The sequence below is a fragment of the Megascapheus bottae genome, chromosome 17 (assembly GCF_031878675.1).
Source record: "Megascapheus bottae isolate mThoBot1 chromosome 17, mThoBot2.hap1, whole genome shotgun sequence".
Lineage (NCBI taxonomy): Eukaryota > Metazoa > Chordata > Mammalia > Rodentia > Geomyidae > Megascapheus > Megascapheus bottae.
The window spans coordinates 43,570,155-43,589,686 of NC_143525.1; the positions used below are offsets into that span (position 1 = coordinate 43,570,155).

The 19,532-nt window shown below is 37.3% G+C and overlaps 1 protein-coding gene across 1 annotated transcript in view; it reads left to right on the forward strand.

The window, feature by feature from the left end:
* The window catches only part of Brip1 (BRCA1 interacting DNA helicase 1), an 86,261-nt gene that overhangs the window by 18,369 nt on the left and 48,360 nt on the right, over positions 1–19,532 (forward strand). The window contains 2 exon segments of the mRNA XM_090351753.1: positions 11,509–11,799; positions 19,215–19,436. Of these exon segments, the coding sequence (XP_090207879.1) occupies positions 11,509–11,799; positions 19,215–19,436 (513 nt within the window).

Here is a 19,532-nt window from a genome sequence, read left to right on the forward strand (position 1 = left end):
ATACCTCTAATCCTTATGCTTTGGGCGCTGAGGCCAGAGGATTGCTAATTCAAAACCAGCCTGGGATGCATAGCAAGTCTGAGGTGAAATCCTATATGTAAAACATCTATTAAGGACTGGGGTTCTAGTGCAAGTGGTAAATAAGTACTTGTCTAGCAAATGTGAAGTCCTGGCTTCAACAATTAGGAAGAAAAAAAAAAGCATCCAGGTGCCAGTGGCTCATGTCTGTAATCCTACTCAGGAGACTGAGGTTTGAAGATTGTGGTTCAAAGCCAGTTCTGGCAGAAAAGTCTCTATGATGCTCATCTCAAGTTAACCACCAGAAAGCTGGAAGTGTCAATGTGGTCAAAGTGGTAGAATGTTGGCCCTGAGCAAAAGAGCTGAGGGACAGCTCCCAGACCCTGAGTTGAAGTGGACAAAAAAAAAAAAAAGGCAGCAAATCTGTGCAGTGGGAAGAGATTTAGTTACCTTAAACATTTTATGTACTTTTCTACTAAGGAGTGAAAGGAAATTTTAAATTTAATTTATTAATGAATATTTGTTATTATGAGACGGTTTTGTTATCTAGCCCAAGCTAACACAGAACTCTCAATCCTTCTGCCTCAGCTTCCTGAGTGCTTGAATTACAGGTGTGTACCATAATACCTGACTTAAACTCAACTTTTTTTTTTTTTTTTGCCATTCCTGGGGACCTAACTCAGGGCCTAGGCATTGTCCTTGGGCTATCTCCTCAAAGCTAGAGCTCTACCACTTGAGCCACAGCACCACTTCTGGCTTTTCTCTGTGTATGGTACTGAGAAATCGAACTGGGTCTTCGTGCATGCTAGACAAGCACTTTACCACTAGGCCAAACTCCCGGCCCCTTAAACTCAACTTTTAAAGAAATTACAAATAGTAGCTACTCTTTGAAAAACCTTTAACAGTATAAGGCAGGAGAGAGTTAAACTTACAGTGTTCTCCCTTATAAAACTCCCATTCCACCCTTCTGCTTTCCAGAAATAAACAACACAGACTCAAGAGATTATTTCTACATCCTTATCTACAAATTTACAACAGATTTTCATAAGTCTTGTAGTTTGTTTTTTCATGTAACTTTTATTTATGGGATTTATTTTTCATAATATCCTACATATGAGATCAGACTCTCGCTGTCTATTTGTCTAAAAAGATGGTCAGTTATCCAAGAGTCACTGAAAGAATAATTTTTTTTGTTTGAAGTTTTGCGATTATATTCTGAGTTGGTATATATACTTGGATCTGTTCCTGGACTTTTGTTTTCCTCTAAATTTTTATTTTTTCAAAATGTATATGTATATGCCAAGAGCCAAAGAAGCCTATATAGCTTAACCCAAAACAAAAACCTCTCACATCCTTTGTGGGAGGCAGGGAGTGGCCACTGGGAGTAAACTCGGCCTAGGTCCTGTCTGAGTTTTTTTTGTTCAAGGCTAGGGCTCTTCCACTTGAGCCACAGCTCAAGCTTTTTACTCGTTAACTTTTCCAGCTTTTTGCTCGTTAATTGGAGATAAATATGTCACAGACTTACCTGCCTGGGTTGGCTTCAGACCTTGATCCTTTTTTTTTTGCCAGTCCTGGGTTTGAGCTCAGGGCTTGAGCACTGTCCTTGGACTTTCTCAAGGTTAGAGCTCTACCACTTGAGCCTCAGCACCACCGGCTTTTTTCTATGTATGTGGTACTGAGGAATCGAACCCAGGCAAGCACGCTACCTTTAGGCCAAACTCCCGGCCCAGACCTTGATCCTTTTGCTCGTTAATTGGAGATAAGTATGTCACAGACTTCCCTGCCTGGGTTGGCTTCAGAGCTTGATCCTTAAATCTCAGCCTGGGCACTGTTCTTGAGCATTTTTGTTCAAGGCTAGCCCTCTGCCGCTTGAGCCACAGCACCACTTCCCGCTTTTTCTGTGTATGTGATACCAAGGAATCGAACCCAGGGCTTCGTGCATGCTAGGCGAGCACTCTACCACTAGGCCACATTCCCAGCCTGCTTCCAATATTTTGTATTGATGTTATTATAATTCTGTAAATATCACTTAAAACATTCCAGTTTTTCCCTCAAACTATGATTTTTTTTTTCTTGATGCAAATAGTTGTCATTTGCCTACTTTTCTGTATATCTGGAACTGTTTATTCCCACTCTATTAGAATTTAAAATCTGTTAGTTCTTACCACTGAATTATCAAGAATGTGTGACTCATTTAATGTCCAATAGTTTGTATCTCCCTGAGGGGGAGATACAGGGTTTGAACTCAGGATCTTGTACTTACTAGGAAGGTGCTTTACCACTTAAGCCACACCTTTATTTTGGATGGCGGTCTTGGGGTTTGAGCTCAAGGCCTGGGTATTGTGCTGATCATTTTTGCTCAAGACTAGCCCTTTACCACTGAGCCACAGCTTCCAGCTTTTTGGCAGTTAGTTGGACAGGAGTCTCATGAACATTGATTGTGCTTGGGCCGGTTTGAGTACTATCTCTGCTATCAGCTTCCTGAGTACCTGGCTCTGCCCTTTTTACTTCAGTGATTTTTTTTTTTCCTTTTCCAGAACAGCCTGGGCTCCGTTATATATTTACATTAGTGGAGTGCTGGGATGACAGGCATGTGCCAATGTGCTCAGCTTTTTATTTGTTGAGATGGGATCTTGTGAACATTTTGTCCTGGGCTGGCCTCAAAGCACACTCCTTCCAATTTAATGCCAAGTAATTAGGATTATAGGTGTTAAATACTTGATTGAAAAGTAGGGATTTTTTTGTTAGTCATAGAACTGGAACTCAGGACTAGAGGCTGTAGAGCTGTCTCTGAACTCTTGCTAGCACACTACCACTTTAAGCCGCAGTACCACTTCCAGTTTTCTTGTGGTTAATTGAAGGTGAGTCTTACAGACTGACTTGCCCAGTGTGGCTTGAAACTGATCCTCCGATCTCAGCCTCCCTGAGTAGCTAGAATTACTAGCATGAACCACTAGTACCTGACAAAAAAAATTAGTGTTTTGGGGCCAGGAGTTTAGCTTAGTAGTAGAGTGCTTGCCTAGCATGCATGAAGAACTGAGTTCGATTCCTAGGTACCGCATACATAGAAAAAAAAAGCCAGAAATGGTGCTGTGGCTCAAGTGGTAAAGCTTTAGCCTTGAGAAAGCCCAAGGACAGTGCCAAGGCCTTGAGTTCAAGGCCTAGGACTGGCAAAAAAAAAAAAATAGTGTTTTTTTTGTTTGTTTGTTTGTTAGTCCTGGGACTTAAACTCAGGACCTGGGCACTGTCCCTGAGCTTCTGTAAGGCTAGCAGTCTATCCAGTAGTTAACTGGAATCTAACAGACATTCCTACCCTGGCTAGCTTCTGACCACAGTCCTCAGATCTCAGCCTCTTGAGTAGCTAGGCATGATTCTGGGCATGAGCCACTAGTACCAGGCACAAGGGTGATTTTTTTTTTTTTGCTAGTCCTGGGGCTTGAACTCAGGGCCTGAGTACTGACCTTGGGCTTTCTCAAGGCTAGAGCTCTGCCACTTCAGCCACAGCATCACTTCCGGCTTTTTCTATGTATGTGATAATGAGGAATCGAACCAGGGTCTTCGTGCATGGTAGGCAAGCACTCTACCACTAAGTCAAACTCCCAGCCCCGTGATTTTTTTTTTTTAAATAATAGTGTATTTGTTTGTTTGCTTGTGTACCAGTTCTGGGGCTTGAACTCATGGCCAGGGCACTGTTCCTGAGTTCTTTGGCTCAAGGCTAGTGCTCTGCCACTTTAAGTTATTGGTTCTACTCCCAGTTTTTGAGTGGTAATTGGGGATGAGAGTCTTACAAGGACTTTTTTGCCTGGGCTGGTTTTGAACTGCAATCCTCAGTTTTTTTTTGTTTTGTTTTTTTTTTTAATATTTCATTTGTATTTATATTCTCTAAGGGACAGTTTTTCTTTTTTTCATTGCTATGTAGCTCGGATGTGGGTCATCAAGCCCAATGGCATCCTAATCTTCATTTCTGCCTACCCCCCTTTTTTTAAAACAAATTTTTCAGGTTATTTCTGTATGCTTATTTTTAAAAGGGACTGGAGGTGTGGCTCATGGTAGTGAGTCTGCCTAGAAAGCTCGAAGCTCTGACTTCAAATCCCAATACTCCAGCAAGGTATTTGTCATGAAGCTGGTTTTCTCAAGACTCATTGCTATGTGCTCGTCCATGTAAAGCTCTAGGAGAATGTTTGCATTACAGCAAGTATTCATCTTTATGGATAATATTTGTTGAACTGGAAATTCTTATTGTAAAAGATTTTTTTAACATAAATTAAATTCTCCCAATTTGATCTTTTTTAATTCTACTGAAACACAGATGTTTCAGAAACTAGGCAACTCTGTTGAGGAATTCCCATTTACATGAGGCAAGAAAATACAGGTAAGAAAGTAAACAGTAAGTGGAGAGTAGGGTAACAAACACTTATGGTATCAAAAAACAACCGTGAAAAGGATCTGTCTTAATGTGCGAGCCCATTGCAGTTTAACATATTGCTTACAACCTTCACAATAGAATTTGAGTGACTTCAGTTACACATTCCAGGAGACTGGCAGTCTGTTACAATCAGAGTCTGAACTTTAGAGCAGACTAATTTACAGCAATGGGATGAAGAAAGTTGTGGATTTGTATTACACACTCTCACCTGACACTGTATCTGATCCCATACCTGCTGATTGACATCTTGAATGAGCTCTTTGAAGCAAGTTCCAACTTAATTAAAACGTTTGCTTGGTTAGCAGTGAGCTGTGAATGCCTGTGATAAATATTGAATCAGGTTCATCTGCTGGTTGCTGCGAGTGGATAAACAGCTGCTTTGTGCAGTTTAATCATGAAACTGGCAGTGGAGTGCTACTGTTTGAATATTTTTTTTTTAAAAAGAATAGTTGAAAAGGTATGGTTATGTTACTTTTGCTATCTTACTGAAGTGTGTGCTTTTATGAGATTTTGCACAACACGCATTCAGTGTGCCTGGTAGATGGCTTGGACAATAGCAAATGGTTGATAAAGTTGAAAGATTGTAGTAATTGCTATTTTCATGAGCCCTTTAGCAGTAGATCTTCATCTGCACATTTTTTTTTGAAATTAAAAATAAAGGACAATGATTTGCTTTTGATTCTTTTGTCAAATTATAGATGAATTTATCCTGTCAAAGCTTTGTTTGCAGAGTTAAAGTTATGAATTTCAGCTTCTCCACAAATTTACTATGGATTTTGGAGTAACTTGAAGAATTCTTTTAGGTTACTTTTTCATCTGTAAAATAGATTAATTAGTTCACATAATAATGAACTGTTTAAAGTATTTTAGTCTTATGTTAACATTAGGCAACTAACCAACATTAAATTTGAGATGACTTTAGAAGCATGGATGGACCTTTATGAAATTACCTTCTTTCCACTGTCACATTGTCTATTTCATTTGTAGAAGAGGGCATGTTTAGCAAACACAGGCTCTGAGTTCAAACCCCTGCTCTATCCTTTTCTCCAAATGTCTCTACTCAAGTTGTAAAGAAAGTTTATTTGATTCCCATTATAGAAGCAGACAAAACTGGAATAAAGCTCTTACTCAGATCAATCCTAATTCCCTTTGAGCATTGGATAACAGTAATATATTCACTTTCTAGAAATAGACACAAATTGTTGTTACATTTTCTGGGTTATCCTAAACTCTGCAACCATTCACTGCCTAAATATAAGAAGTTGTCAGGTTGGAAACCCTAAGTGAGGGTGGTTAAATTGAAAGTTTTTCTGTAAGTTAGCAATGATCAGAAGAATTTCTAGCATTGTTCAGAAATATTGTTCACCACAATCTTTACCTCTTTATCTACCACAGTGTAATTCCTAATTCCCTACTTACAGGGTTTATGGGTTTTGTTTTGTTTTGGGCCAGTCCAAGGTCTTGAACTTAGGGCCCAGGCTTTTTCAAGGCTCTTATCACTTGAGCCTCAGCATCATCTCTGGCTTTGTCTATGTATGTAATACCGAGGTATGGAACCTGGGTCTTCGTGAATGCTAAACAAGCACTCTCCCACTAGGCCAAACTCCCGGCCCTAGAACAACTTGGTAAATTTGCTTTATTTTCTTAAAAGCTCCTTTGTAACAAATACCTTATAATCCCAAGAGTCTGAGTGCTATTGTGGTCAAAATGGCTAAAGAATTTATTTTTCTGATCCTTTATGAAAAATGAATGCCAGCCATTGTTGTAAAGAGTCTCTTAATTGAAAGTTTTTTGTTGTTTTTCCCTTCTGGAATATAACATGTATTTTGTTAAAAATTGCTTGATTAAAATATCAACTAATGAGTTAAAGTAATTTTTATTGGCCAGAGTTTGTAGCTTACCCTTAGGATATTTTGTAATGACATTCAGAAAATAATGCACTTGGAACAAACTTAATTCCTTGGTTCATTAGCAAAATTAGTGTTAATAAACCCCCCTAGCTACACTTTGCAGGAAAATCTCAAAGAGAAGTACTTCATCAGAGAGATGGAGTAACCCTTGTCATTGTCTTCTTGGGTGGATCAGTCAGGGATTCTGTTTCTTGAATGGATGAGTGAAATGAGAGTGCATGTAAAGTGCTTCACACAGGACCATCCTTAATAAATGGTAGTTATTAATAATGAACATGTCAGAATACGTACTTGTCACACATAACTGAAGTAGCTCAGATAGTAGCATAAGATAACTTTTCTTCTGAGTATCAAAAAAGTATTAAATTATCCTGGCCTTTTTAATCTTTTGTTTTTCAAGTACTTTAAAAAATACTTAAAGCACTTTGAATAGGACACACTTAAGCTCTTCTTAGATTAAAAAACGTTTGATATATGGATACAATAGTTGATTGAAAGAAATGTAGTCAAAAGTTTCCAGGACCGGGGCCAGGAGTTTGGCCTAGTGGTAGAGTGCTTGCCTAGCATGCACGAAAACCTGGGTTCAATTCCTCGGTACCACATACATAGAAAAAAAGCCGGAAGTGGTGCTGAGGCTCAAGTGGTAGAATTCTTGAGGAAGTCTAAGGACAGTGCTCAGGCCCTGGGCCCAAGCCCAGGACTGGCCAAAAAAAAAAAAAAGGTTAAAAAAAAAAGTTTCCAAGACCAATGTAAGTTATTCATAAGTATGGAATATCATGCAATGTGAGAGTTTCTGTGCTTAAAATATTTGCTGTGTAGTTGGAGAGACCATACCCACACACATAAAAAGTTATTGAAAATACATACAAATTACAGTTTCATTGACTTTTTTCTTCAGATCAGTTTCTTTTCCTTTCTGTCTTTTTCCATACTTATTTTGTATATTAAACATACCCTTTTATCGTACTTTTAGGATTTAATTGTTCTTAGAATTCCTTTTAGCTTCTTTTAGAAGCCTCCCCTCATGCTCAGATTGACACAATAATTCTGTCAAGTTATGCACCTTTTATTTGGTGAATATAATGTAACCCTTCTATTAATCACAATAAAAAATAGAAAAAAAGGAAATTGATTTCTGTATCTTTATCATTTTGTATTTCTAAAAATGTTTAATTGCCACGCTCATTTATTTTTTACATATTTGGGCATACTGAGGGAAAGTGTGGGAACAGTTCTGTTACTTAGTTGACATATCGTACTGTTAGGATTTTTAGTTACAGCTTTGTGAAAGGAGTTGTAGCAGGAACTCGACAGAAGATTTCATCCTGAAAGGCCAGTTCTTCATCCTTTTTTTTTTTTTTGGATATCATCAAATTCTATTTTATTCCCCATTGAAGAGCCATTGTGAGGATAGAATGAATAAAATTAAAGAAATGTGTCATTAAAATGCAATGTAGCATCAGCAATCACTGAGGAAAGGATGACATCAAGATAAATCTAGAAAACTAGCAGATGAAGGTAAGGAATACTTTAAAGGAATATTCAACTGACAGCCCATTAACTGCAGTCATCTTACAAAGTCTAAATGAATCTGAAGCTACCAGAGGAAAAGTCCAGCAGTGATTTTTTTTTTTTTTGGCCAGTCCTGGGCTTGAGCTCAGGGCCTGAGCACTCTCCTTGGACTTTCTCAAGGCCAGCGCTCTACCACTTGAGCCTCAGCACCATTTCTGGCTTTTTTTCTACGTATGTGGTACCGAGGAATTGAACCCAGGTTTTCGTGCATGCTAGGCAAGCACTCTACCACTAGGCCAAACTCCCAGCCCCATCCAGCAGTGATTATTATTCATTGCACTTATTCTCCCTGTTGTCCAATTTATGAAAAAAAAAAAGAGGGGTACAGGCTCCTGGGTTTTCACTGGGATCATCAGAATGGGAAGATTTTTCTTCATCCTTTTTTTTTTTTTTTTTTTTGCCAGTCCTGGGCTTGAGCTCAGGGCCTGAGCACTGTCCTTGGACTTTCTCAAGGCTAGAGCTCTACCACTTGAGCATCAGCACCACTTCCAGCTTTTTTCTATGTATGTGGTACCAAGGAATCGAACCCGGGTCTTCATGCATGCTAGGCAAGCACTTTAACCACTAGGCCAAACTCCCGGCCCTTTCTTCATCCTTTTAAAGAGAATCTAGATGTATTTCTACAAGAAAGGAAATAGAAGTTTAGAAAAAAATACATTTTTTAAAAAATCTCTGGCTGTTGAGTTAAGTTTTGTAAATTTGCAATGTGTTATTAAACAATTGACTTCAACATCTTGAAATATTACAGCTCTCAGATCCTCATGTGTCCCTTGTGTTTCTTTTTAAATGATATACTTTAGTTGTCATTCATATTGCTGAATTTCTTGCCCTTGGTTGAAGTACAGAACTCCAGACAGTTTGTAGCTGTGGAGTAGCCATCTCTTAGAGAATTTCCTTCTGTAACCATTTACAGACCACAGAGTTCACAGCCATTTGGGAGCCCTGGTGCGTTCTACCTATTGACCTGCAATTATGTTAGACGAGAGTGACTATTTCGTTTATCTTCTTGTTTCCTAGTAACGTTTTTGTCAATATTAAGAGGAAAAGGAAAACATCCTTTTGAAAGAAAAACCTGATTTGGGTACAGGGAGTTATCTTTTATTTTTAGATGCTTTTCAAAGCTTCAATTCTATAGACATCTTTAAAAAGGCATATCATTTATACAATCTGAGGAGTATTGACCAGAGTATTGACATCTTTAAATATGACAGTACCAGATCCTTTAAATGCGAACTTAAATAGATCATGAAGAAATGAGTCTTTAATAATGAAAAGAAAACAACCTTTAATTTCTTATAATTACCCCATTGAAAGCCTTCTTTTTGAGGGGTCTACTTTGAATTCACAAATGTAATAATTAGACCACTTTGCATGTTTACTATGAAATTATTCATGATTTATAATATTCTACAATGTGGTATAATTGACAAATTTGAAGTATCTAGTAGAGTTTTCAAGTGATGAAAGCTTGTTGAAACTAGTGCTCAAATCTTTTGCTTTTGTTAATATAGTATACTAGAGTCTATAACCTTTTAAGGTTATTAGTAAAGTCAAATTGGTCCATTTAAATTTTTTTGGAAAGTTTGGTTATAAAACAGTAAGTTGTAAAACTGTATATAGCATCCCTTTTTTGGAAGTAATTATGTAAAATATGTTTAGGTATGCAGGTCTTGTAAGATTCATAATGGAGTTAATTGATAGTGCATATTCCTTTATTTGATTCTTCTGATCACAACACAAGTGGATTAAAAAGTAATAATGGTAAATGTTAAGTGAAAATTAATGTTGAAAACTGTTACTTCCCAAAGGTATTCCAGGTCTTGAGGAACACCTACTTTAATGGATTACTTTTATGCTTGGATATATAATGTATCCAGCTAGCACGAAATTATGTAATAGACCCTAGTAGTCTAATATTCAAGTGAATTTAACAGTGTCATAGGAAAAGAAATGGTATAACTGAATAAATAAATAGAAAGGTACGAAAAATCTGGTTCTATTACCTACAGTTACTTTAATTTTCTTAGTATGTTAATTATTTAATGTCGCCATTTCAAAGAACAAAAGAGATTCAGTCAAAATATCATGATATAATTTGCATTCCATTTTCTCTGTGACCATAAGTTGTTAGATATTGCAACATATGTAACATAAACCACATGTCAGCTGTTTCCTGCCTTCTTGTTGACAAGAGCCCCATTCATAACTCCTCTTTTTATCCTTTCAGTGAATAAGTAATTATTCAATATAGGAGGCAGGATATTTGGAACTGGCTATTTAATGTGGCAGCACTCTGTAATGAAATCTGCTGTTACTGGCAACCTGAGAGGGGAATGTAACAATTCCAGCATGGCCGTAACTTTATCTGCTTTGACTGACTTGTTTATTTGGCACATCAGTGAGCCTTTTATCCCAGTGAGTGACAGCTCCAGAAGGGTCACATTTACATCCATTCTATCATGTATTGTAATATTTAATGGCAGACAAGGTTGAGTGAGACCGGGAGTAATTTGAACTTGCTTTTCCACCAAGTTGAGGCTAAAAGACAGCTTGATCTCCAGTATTGTGGTGTAACACGCAATGACTTAGCATTTGTTTATGGCACTAATCTTACTGATTAAAAAAAAATCCATGAAACTTTAGTGAGAAGAGTATTTGTTCTAATAAAGTAAGACTTTCAGTACAAATTATTTTAAAATAGTGGGCTTTTTACTTTTTTTTTTTTTTTTTTTACTCTATCAGTGACTTTCAGGCTATTTCTCTTAAAGGAAGCTTCATTCTATCTCATAATATGGGAATTGAAGCTTTGAACGGAGTAGTTGTGAGAATCTGAGTTCTAATAATCTAATAGCATTAAACTTAAAAAAATTTGTAAGAGTTTGCAGGCAGGAGATAAAAATCAGGTAACTGTTAGACTGTTCCTCATGTTTAGGTGATATGTTTAAGGAGACATTTATGTAACTATTTCAGTTGTGAACTGGAATTACGAGTGAAAAGCTATCTGGTATAATTCTACTAATGGCTTTGTATTTCACTGTAGGTAATCTGGTTTCAAGTAAACTTGTTTTATATAAGCAACCTACTTATGCCATTAACATATTAATACTTTGCATTTATTTTCATATCTTTGCTAGAGAATTTTTTTATTTCATGTTTTAGTTATAATTGAAATTCAATTTGGCATTCCTGTTTTTTGGTAAACTGTATTTAGAATCCTTTAAAAATTTTGGATGTATTAGAGAGCATTTGAAGAACTATGCCATCTCTGAGCAAAACTACAAGTTCACATGAAACCTGAGAAAAACTAAAATGATCTTCCAATGTATATGAACGAGAAAGGTTAAGATGTATTTACAATAATTGGAATTAGAAAGAGGGTATGTTAAAAAGACTGTAAATATGAGAACATCATTTTATAGCCATTGAAAGAAGACTAATTTGTAGTGGGATTTGTAGTTTTCAGTGGCAATCATTGATCACGGTGATTCATTGCTTACAGGATCTGATTCCATGAGAGGTTTGGTAACATCTTGTATAGTAGTCCAAACATTAGTGTTGTTGTTTTTTTTCCCTCTCTTGCAGCGTCCTGGTCACTGTTCCAGGTGCTGCTGTTCTCCTAAACAAAGAAACAATGAAGATTCTTCAGATACCATTAAGAAGGACCATGGGGGGAAATCCAAGAGACCCAAAATATATTTTGGGACACGCACACACAAACAGATTGCTCAGATTACTAGAGAGCTCCGGAGGACGGCGTACTCAGGAGTCCCTATGACTATTCTCTCCAGCAGAGATCATACTTGTATCCATCCTGAAGTAGTTGGCAACTTCAACAGAAATGAAAAGTGCATGGAATTACTAGATGGAAAAAATGTGAGTAAAGTTATTTTGTTTTAGAGAAAAAAAAAAGGCTGAAGAGATTGATATTGCTTAATGTTTTTGATGTACAATTCTAGTGATAAGTCAGTTTATGAAAATCAAATTGTTACAGTTGATAATTTTTGAAAAGCAGTTTACCATAAAGTCTTTCATCAAGTTTAAAATGATAGGTTTTTATGTTATCTTTTTGTTATTCCTCTACCTGAAATTGTCAAATATGGATGATGTCAAACAAAAAGATAAAGATATTTTTGGTGATATAGTCTAGTTAGATCTAATCAACAAATTTATGTGTTTAAAACTTCAAAAGAAGATTGCTTATTTAGACTGTCTCTTTAAGAACATTTTGTAAATGTTTTGGAGAATTATGACAATGTCTTCAAATTCTGAGTATTACAAAGTTCTCTTAAAAATTATATTAGCATATGCATAAATAAAATTATCACAGTAAACCCTCTCTACTAGATAATTAATATGTAGTAATAAAATTGTGGAAAGTTACATTAGACTAGTAATAACACTAAAAAGGTGTCTCAGATGATTTTAAAAATTTCCAGGGGAATTAGAATAGTATGAAGATAAGTAGAAATACAGAAGTCTTAGTAAACCAAAGATATAATTTTTATATACTGTTTAGGATAGTATTATTTTAGGAGTCTGTATTCTGCTATAACTATCTGCTCTAAAACTGAAGTTTTAAGTGTGAAATTAGCTTAGATATCATTGACCTACCAGTATATGACCAATGGTATTTTACTGGTTATTTTGAAAGATTAAAAAATTTTTTTTTTACTTGGTATTTTATCCAAGTTGATTCTGTAGAAAAGATAATGGCTTAACAGTCACTGCATTGACGGATCACCTGCTATCATATAATGGGAAACAATGATTTTATTATGGTTCTCTTAGCACTTTTTTATTAGATGAGAATCTACTCAAGCTTTATTTGGGAGTATTCAGTTTTGGAAGGTACTTAAATACAATATAGTATAAAAGAGAATATAAAGTCTTAAGTAGTAAGAGATTCTAGTGGAAACTGACTTGTTCAGAGCCCGGGATGAGAATTCAAAATTGTGGAATCAAAAGTCACTGTTGAAATTCTATTTTCATATTTATTTCCATGTAAGTTTTCTGGCCTTTATCTCAGGGCCTGATCACTGTCCTTGGGCTTTCCTCAAGGTTAGTGCTCTACTATTTGAGCCACAGCACCATTTCTGGCTTTTCTGTGTATGTGGTACCAAGGAGTCAAACTCGGGCTTCGTGTATGCAAGGCAAGCACTCTACCACTAGACCAAACTCCTGGCCCCAAAGGACCTGAGACTTTTTTTTTGGTACTGGGGATCAAACCTAGGACATTATACTTGCTAAGCAAGCCCTTTGCCACTGAGCTACATCGCAGCCCCCCATTTAAAGTTTTTCTAGTTAATCAAAGAATTATGAAATTGTCTCTATTTTAAAAGTTCCCACCAGGGAGAGATGAACATATTGAAAAGTCAAGTGGGAAAAAATGAAGAAGGAAAAATTCTCTCCATGGCAAAACTACAGTTTTCATGTTTTAGTAGACTTTGTGGCTAACTCATCTGAATTTATGAAATATTTACTGGTTTTGGCTATATTTTGTGTCAGTGATTTGCTAGCACTGTCATGTTCTGTGTGTGTGTGTGTGTATGTGTATGTATGTACGTGTACGTGCGCGTGTGTGCGAGCGTGCTTGTGCATGCTCCCACATTTTGAACTCAGGGCCTGGACACTGCCCCTGAGGTTTTTTGCTCATAGCTAGTGCTCTATCACTTGAGCCTCAGCACTCCTTCCAGCTCTATTTGCAGATTAATTGCAGATGAGAATCTCAAGGACTTTCTTGCCCAAGCTGTCTTCAAACTAGAATCCCTACGTCTTAGCTTCCTGTGTAGCTAGGATTACAGGGGTGAATCATGGTTGTCTAGCTTCTTGTCATATTTTTTATTCATTAAAAAATACATACATTGATAAAAGCAATTAAGCTGTTTAAGATTGATATATAAAATTAGACTATCAGGCTTCAGTATACAATCTTCTAGAATCCTGCAGTGTTGTTTATAGTCTTAAATGGTAATTTTTGCTCCCCGTATGAGCCATGTGAAAGTAAAGTAATCGAATAAACTTTAATTTCCAGATGTTTTTACTTGTCTAAAATGAATTAGTATTTTATTTTTGAATATTAGTGATGCTTGTCCTAATTCTGCCTTTGCATGCTTACCTTGTCGGGGAACTGAACGTTGTTTTTCTTGTTCCCAAGGCCACTGAGTAATTTGGTATTGTAATGAGGGTCAATTACAAAGTCACCATAGGTGTCTAAGTTTGTTGTGGCTGAATCACCAAAGCTGAATGACAAATAGATAACTGGCAGTTTGAGTGAAAAGAGTTTAAAGTGTGATAACACTTCAATTGACAGACTCCCCTCAGGGTTGTGTTACACTGCTAAAGTGGATGAGCTGTTCTGGTTTTGCTATCAGCTTGTGCAGGGCTGTCATTCTGAGTGCCCTTAAAGTGTAAACTTGCTGATTTTTTGGCTTGATCTGAAGGCACATGTGTTCTTATTCACTGTTTCTTTTATTAAAGTGCCCTCACACTACAAACTGTGTACTTATCTATTAAAAGTTAATTTTTGCTTCCGTTAAGAAGAAATTTTGACAACAACTAGAAATGACAATTCAAAAAGAATTTTAGATACAAAGTACCTGATTATAATTAAAATGAGTCTTGTTAGTTTACAGTCATAAGTTGTAAAGATTCTTCAGCTTTCAGAACTATATGGAAGATTCTTGGAATGAAGACATGATGAGTATTATATTATTAAAGTGAGATGATAGCAGACTGAGTGGGAAAGGTAATTGACATATCTCCACTGTCTGGGTAATAGAATCACAGGGATTTAGAGCTGGAAGAAACCTTAGCCATGGTATAGTCAGTGAATCAGAAGGAATTCTTTAACAGCTTCTGGGTTAGCTACTTTTCAAGGCCCTGTAAGGGCTCTGAAGTATGCCCAGTTAGTAAAAGAATCAGCAAGAAAAGAGGTATCAGAATCCAAGTTTTCTAACACCTATTCCATCATTACTTTTTAAAAAAATTTTTTTGTGTTTTCTTGTTATTATAAAGATGATGCACAGAGGGGTTACAGTTATATAAATCAGGTAATGGGTACATTTCTTTTTGGACAGTGTCACCTCTTCCTTGTTTCTCTCCATAGTAATTTTGTTTAAACAAAAAATAAAACTTGGGCCAGGTGTGCTCACATAGCATGCACAAAGCCCTGAGTCTGATTCCTCAGTACCACATATACAGAAAAAAAATTAATAAAACTGAAGATAGAGAAGTTGACCCAGTATAAAGAATTTTTAGAAAGTAGGTGCTAGACTGGGTGCAGGTGGCTCACACCTGTAATCCTAGCTACTCAGGGTCTGGCATCTGAAGATCATTGATCAAAGCCAACCTGGGCAGGATAAAGTCTGTAAGACTCTTATCTCCAATCAATTACCAGAAAACCGAAAATGGAGCTGTGGCTTAAAGTGGTAGAGTGCTAACTGTGAGTGAAAAAGCTTAGGGACAGTGCCCAGACCCTAAATTCAAGCCCCATGATTGACAAAAAAAGAGAAATAGAGACAAAAGTGGCTGGGAGCATGGCCTAGTGGGAGAGTGCTCACCCAACTTGCACAAAGACCCGGGTTTGATTCCTCCATACCACATACACAGTTAAAAAAAAAAGCTGAAAGAAAGAAACAAAGTAATGTACTTAATTAAAAGATTCAAAATTAAGAAAATTATGAAAGAAGAGAGAAGTTCTGTCATTCTGGCTACTTAACTCTTGTGAGAATTTACCTTTTTTTTTTTGGCCAGTCCTGGGTTTTGAACTCAGAGCCTGAGCACTTTCATTGGACTTAAGGCTAGAGCTCTACCACTTGAGCTGTAGCACCATTTTTAGCTTTTTTTCTATGTATGTAGCACTGAGGAATTAAACTCGGGTCTTTGTGCATGCTAGGCAAGCACTCTACCACTAGGCAAAACTCCCGACCCTTATTCTGTGAGTATTTAGAAAACCACTATTTGCTATAATTTATGAATGACTATTCTTTAAAAAGCCAACTTGAACTTAATCATTCTATACATATTCAATTCCATTTTTTCCTACTTAATATTTTTAGAGAGCATAACATCAACATATATATAAAAAAAAAAGGGCTATATAAAAGGCTATATAGTTTTGGGGCTGGGACCATGGCCTAGGGCAGAGTGCTTACCTACTTACCTAGCATGTATGAAGCCCTGAGTTCGATTCCTTGGTACCACATACACAAAAAAGCTGGAAGTAGTGCTATGTTTCAAGTGCTAGAGTACTAGCCTTGAGCAAAAAGTGTTCAAGTACAGTGCCCAGGCCTTGAGTTCAAGTCCCAGGACTGGCCAAAAAAGTAAAAAGGCAATAGTTTTTGTATGAGTTTACCATAATTTATCTAATACATATGCCATGGGGTGGTAGATATTAGGTTTATATATACACATTGGGGCTATTGAACAATTTAGTATACATATATTATGGGTGACAATTAAATTGAGGTTTTTGACAGGTTGTCTTTGTACTTCTGTTAAAGGCCATACTTGTGTTTTCACCTGAGGCTTGAACTCTAGGTCTGGGCACCATCCCTGAGCTCTTCAGCTCTACCACACTACTACTTGAGCCACAGCTCCACTTCCTGTTTTCTGGTGGTTAATTGGAGATAAGAGTCTCATAGACTTTTGTGCCTGGGCTGGTTTGAACCATGATCCTCAGATCTCAGCCTCCTTAGTAGCTAGGATTACAGGTGTGAGCCACAGGTGTGGGCCTGGGTGTTGTCCCTGGGTTCTTCAGCTCAAGGCTACCATCCTCCCTACTCCTTGAGTCACAGTGCCACTTCTGGATTTCTAGTGATTAATTGGAGATAAGAGTCTCATGGACTTTTCAGTGCCTGGGCTGGCTTTGAACCGCAATCCTCAGATCTCAGCCTCTTGAGTAGCTAGGATTACAGGTGAGCTACCTTGCCCATCCTCTGGAGGTAAATTTGGTGATAGGTTGTCAAGAAACAAAAATATTTTGTGTGTCTCATCCCAGAATACCATTTCTAAAAATGTATACTAAGAAATACTCAGAAGTGAGCCAGGTCCATGCCGGTAATCCTAGCTACTCAGGAGGCTAAGATCTGAGGATCATGGTTCAAAGCCAGCCCGGGCACTAAAGACCATGAGATTCTTGAATTAACTACTAGAAAAGGGGAAGTTGGGATGTGACCAAGGGGTAGGTTGGTAGCCTTGAGCTGAAAAGCTCAGGGACAGTGCCCAGTCCCAAAGTTCAAACTCCATGACCCACCAAAAAAAAAAAAAGAAAGAAATATTAAGAAGTGATTTAGCAATGGGCAGAAATTGATAATACTCTAATCCTTAGTAATAAGGAGACTGATCATCCACTATGTCGTATTAGTATTAATTCAATATACATATACATGAACAATCATGGAAAAATGTCTAGTGATATTAGATTTTTCTGATGTTTTAGGAGAAATATGATTGGATCCAGTTGTTTAAAAATGTTCATTTATTGTAGCTATATTATTAATTATAGTCTTGCCTGAGGAAATTTTGTTATTTTAGTATTAGATCATATTGTGCATATGTGTAAGAGAAATGCAATGTAAAATCACCAAAATGTTAATAATAGATCTTTTATGTGACAATTATAATTTAGGATGTTTTGGTACTCTTGAATTTTATGAATGTTTTTGCAGTTGTCTTTTATTTTCCCAAGATGTTCCAGTTTTCCTCCCCTTTCCCTTCCCTTTTCTCTCCCTCCCTTTGTTTCCTTTCTTAGATGTATTCAAATTTTTTTTTTTTTGGTTAGTCTCAGTTCTTTAGCTCAGGGCCTAAGCACTGTCCTTGGGCTTTCTCAAGGCTTGAGCTCCATTTCTAGTGTTTTGGTGATTCATGAGAGGTAAGAGTCTCAGACTTTTCTGCCCAGGTTGGCTTTGAACTGTGGTCCTTAGATCTCAGCCTCCTAAGTGGCTCTGATTATAGGCATGAGCTTAGTACCTGTTTTTTTTTTGTTTGTTTTTAATTTGCTGGTCCTGGGGTTTGAACTCAGGATCTGGCCCTGTCCTTGGGCTTTTTTTTTTTTGCCAGTCCTGGGCTTGGTCTTTGGGCTTTCTCAAGGGTAGCACTCTACCACTTGAGCACGTGTATGTGGTATTGTGCAATTGAACCCAGGGCTTCATTCATGCTAGGCAAGCACTCTACCACTAGGCCACGCTCTCTCAGCCTGTTGAAATGTTTTTATTTGGCTCAAAATTAAAAAGATGGAAAGAGATTAACAGAAAAATTTCCCATACTTATATGCCCATGCCACTTAGTTTTTCTTTCTTAAGAAAAACCTATGGTATCATTGTTCTGTTTATCTTCCCAGAAATATTTTTATAACTAGTATCATTGTAATCAGAACATGGAAACAACAAATACAATGTAAAATGTCTCTTTCTAAAAGTTAATTTGGAGTATTACACTCAGTTGAAGAGGAACCTGCTTTGCTTTTTTTTTGTTTGTTTTGTTTTTGTTTTGCCAGTCCTGGGCTTGAGCTCAGGGCCTGAGCACTGTCCTTGGACTTTCTCAAGGTTAGAGCTCTACTACTTGAGCCTCAGCACCATTTCTGGCTTTTTTCTATGTATGTGGTACCGAGGAATCGAACCCGGGTCTTCGTGCATGCTAGGCAAGCACTCTACCACTAGGCCAAACTCCCGGCCCCTCCCCCCCTTTTTTGTGGTGGGTAATGGGGCACTGACCCTGAGCTCTTCTGCTCAAGGCTACTACTCTACCCCTGGGCCTGGGCATTGTCCCTGAGCTCTTCGGCTCAAGGTTACCACCCTACCATTCATCCAAGCCCTAGTACTTGGGCTTGAACTCAGAGCCTCATGCACTCACTTAGTTTATCATTCTAGCCTGGTGCTCTACCACTTAAGCCATATCTCCACTTCTACTTTACTGGTTAATTGGATATCAAAAATCTCTGGGATTTTTGTCCTTGGGCTCCTTCATTTTGTGAGTAGCCAGGATCACAGGCATGACCCATTGACACCTGGCAGTTTCTTTGAAATGTTACGATTATAGCTGGATATTGTGGCATGTGCCTGTAGTCTCAACTACTTTGGAGGTTGAGATAGGAACATCTCTTGAGCCCTACAGTTGAGAGCCAACCTGTCTCTTAGGAAGAAAGAAAGATGTTATGACTGTAAATATGGTGTCATGTTTATTATGCAGAATATACCTATAGCTTTAATTCCTGCGTTTCTGAGATAAGCTTGTTTTATTCCTTCTATTTCAATATTGATTCACGTTCAGTTATTTATGTTTATTTTTAGGGGAAATCTTGCTTTTTGTATCATGGTGTTCATAAAGTTGGTGATCAAAGCACTTTACAGAATCTTCATGGGATGTACAAAGCTTGGGATATAGAAGAACTTGTGAAGCTCGGAAAAAACCTAAAAGCATGTCCGTATTACACAGCCCGAGAACTGAAAGATGATGCTGACATAATATTTTGTCCCTATAACTATCTTCTAGATGCACAAATAAGGGAAACTGTGAGTATATGTGTAAAAATTAGAAGAACTTTTCCTCTTGCTTCTTGGGATATGAAGGATGAATGTTAAAGCTTTTAGATGTTTCTGTGTTTTTAG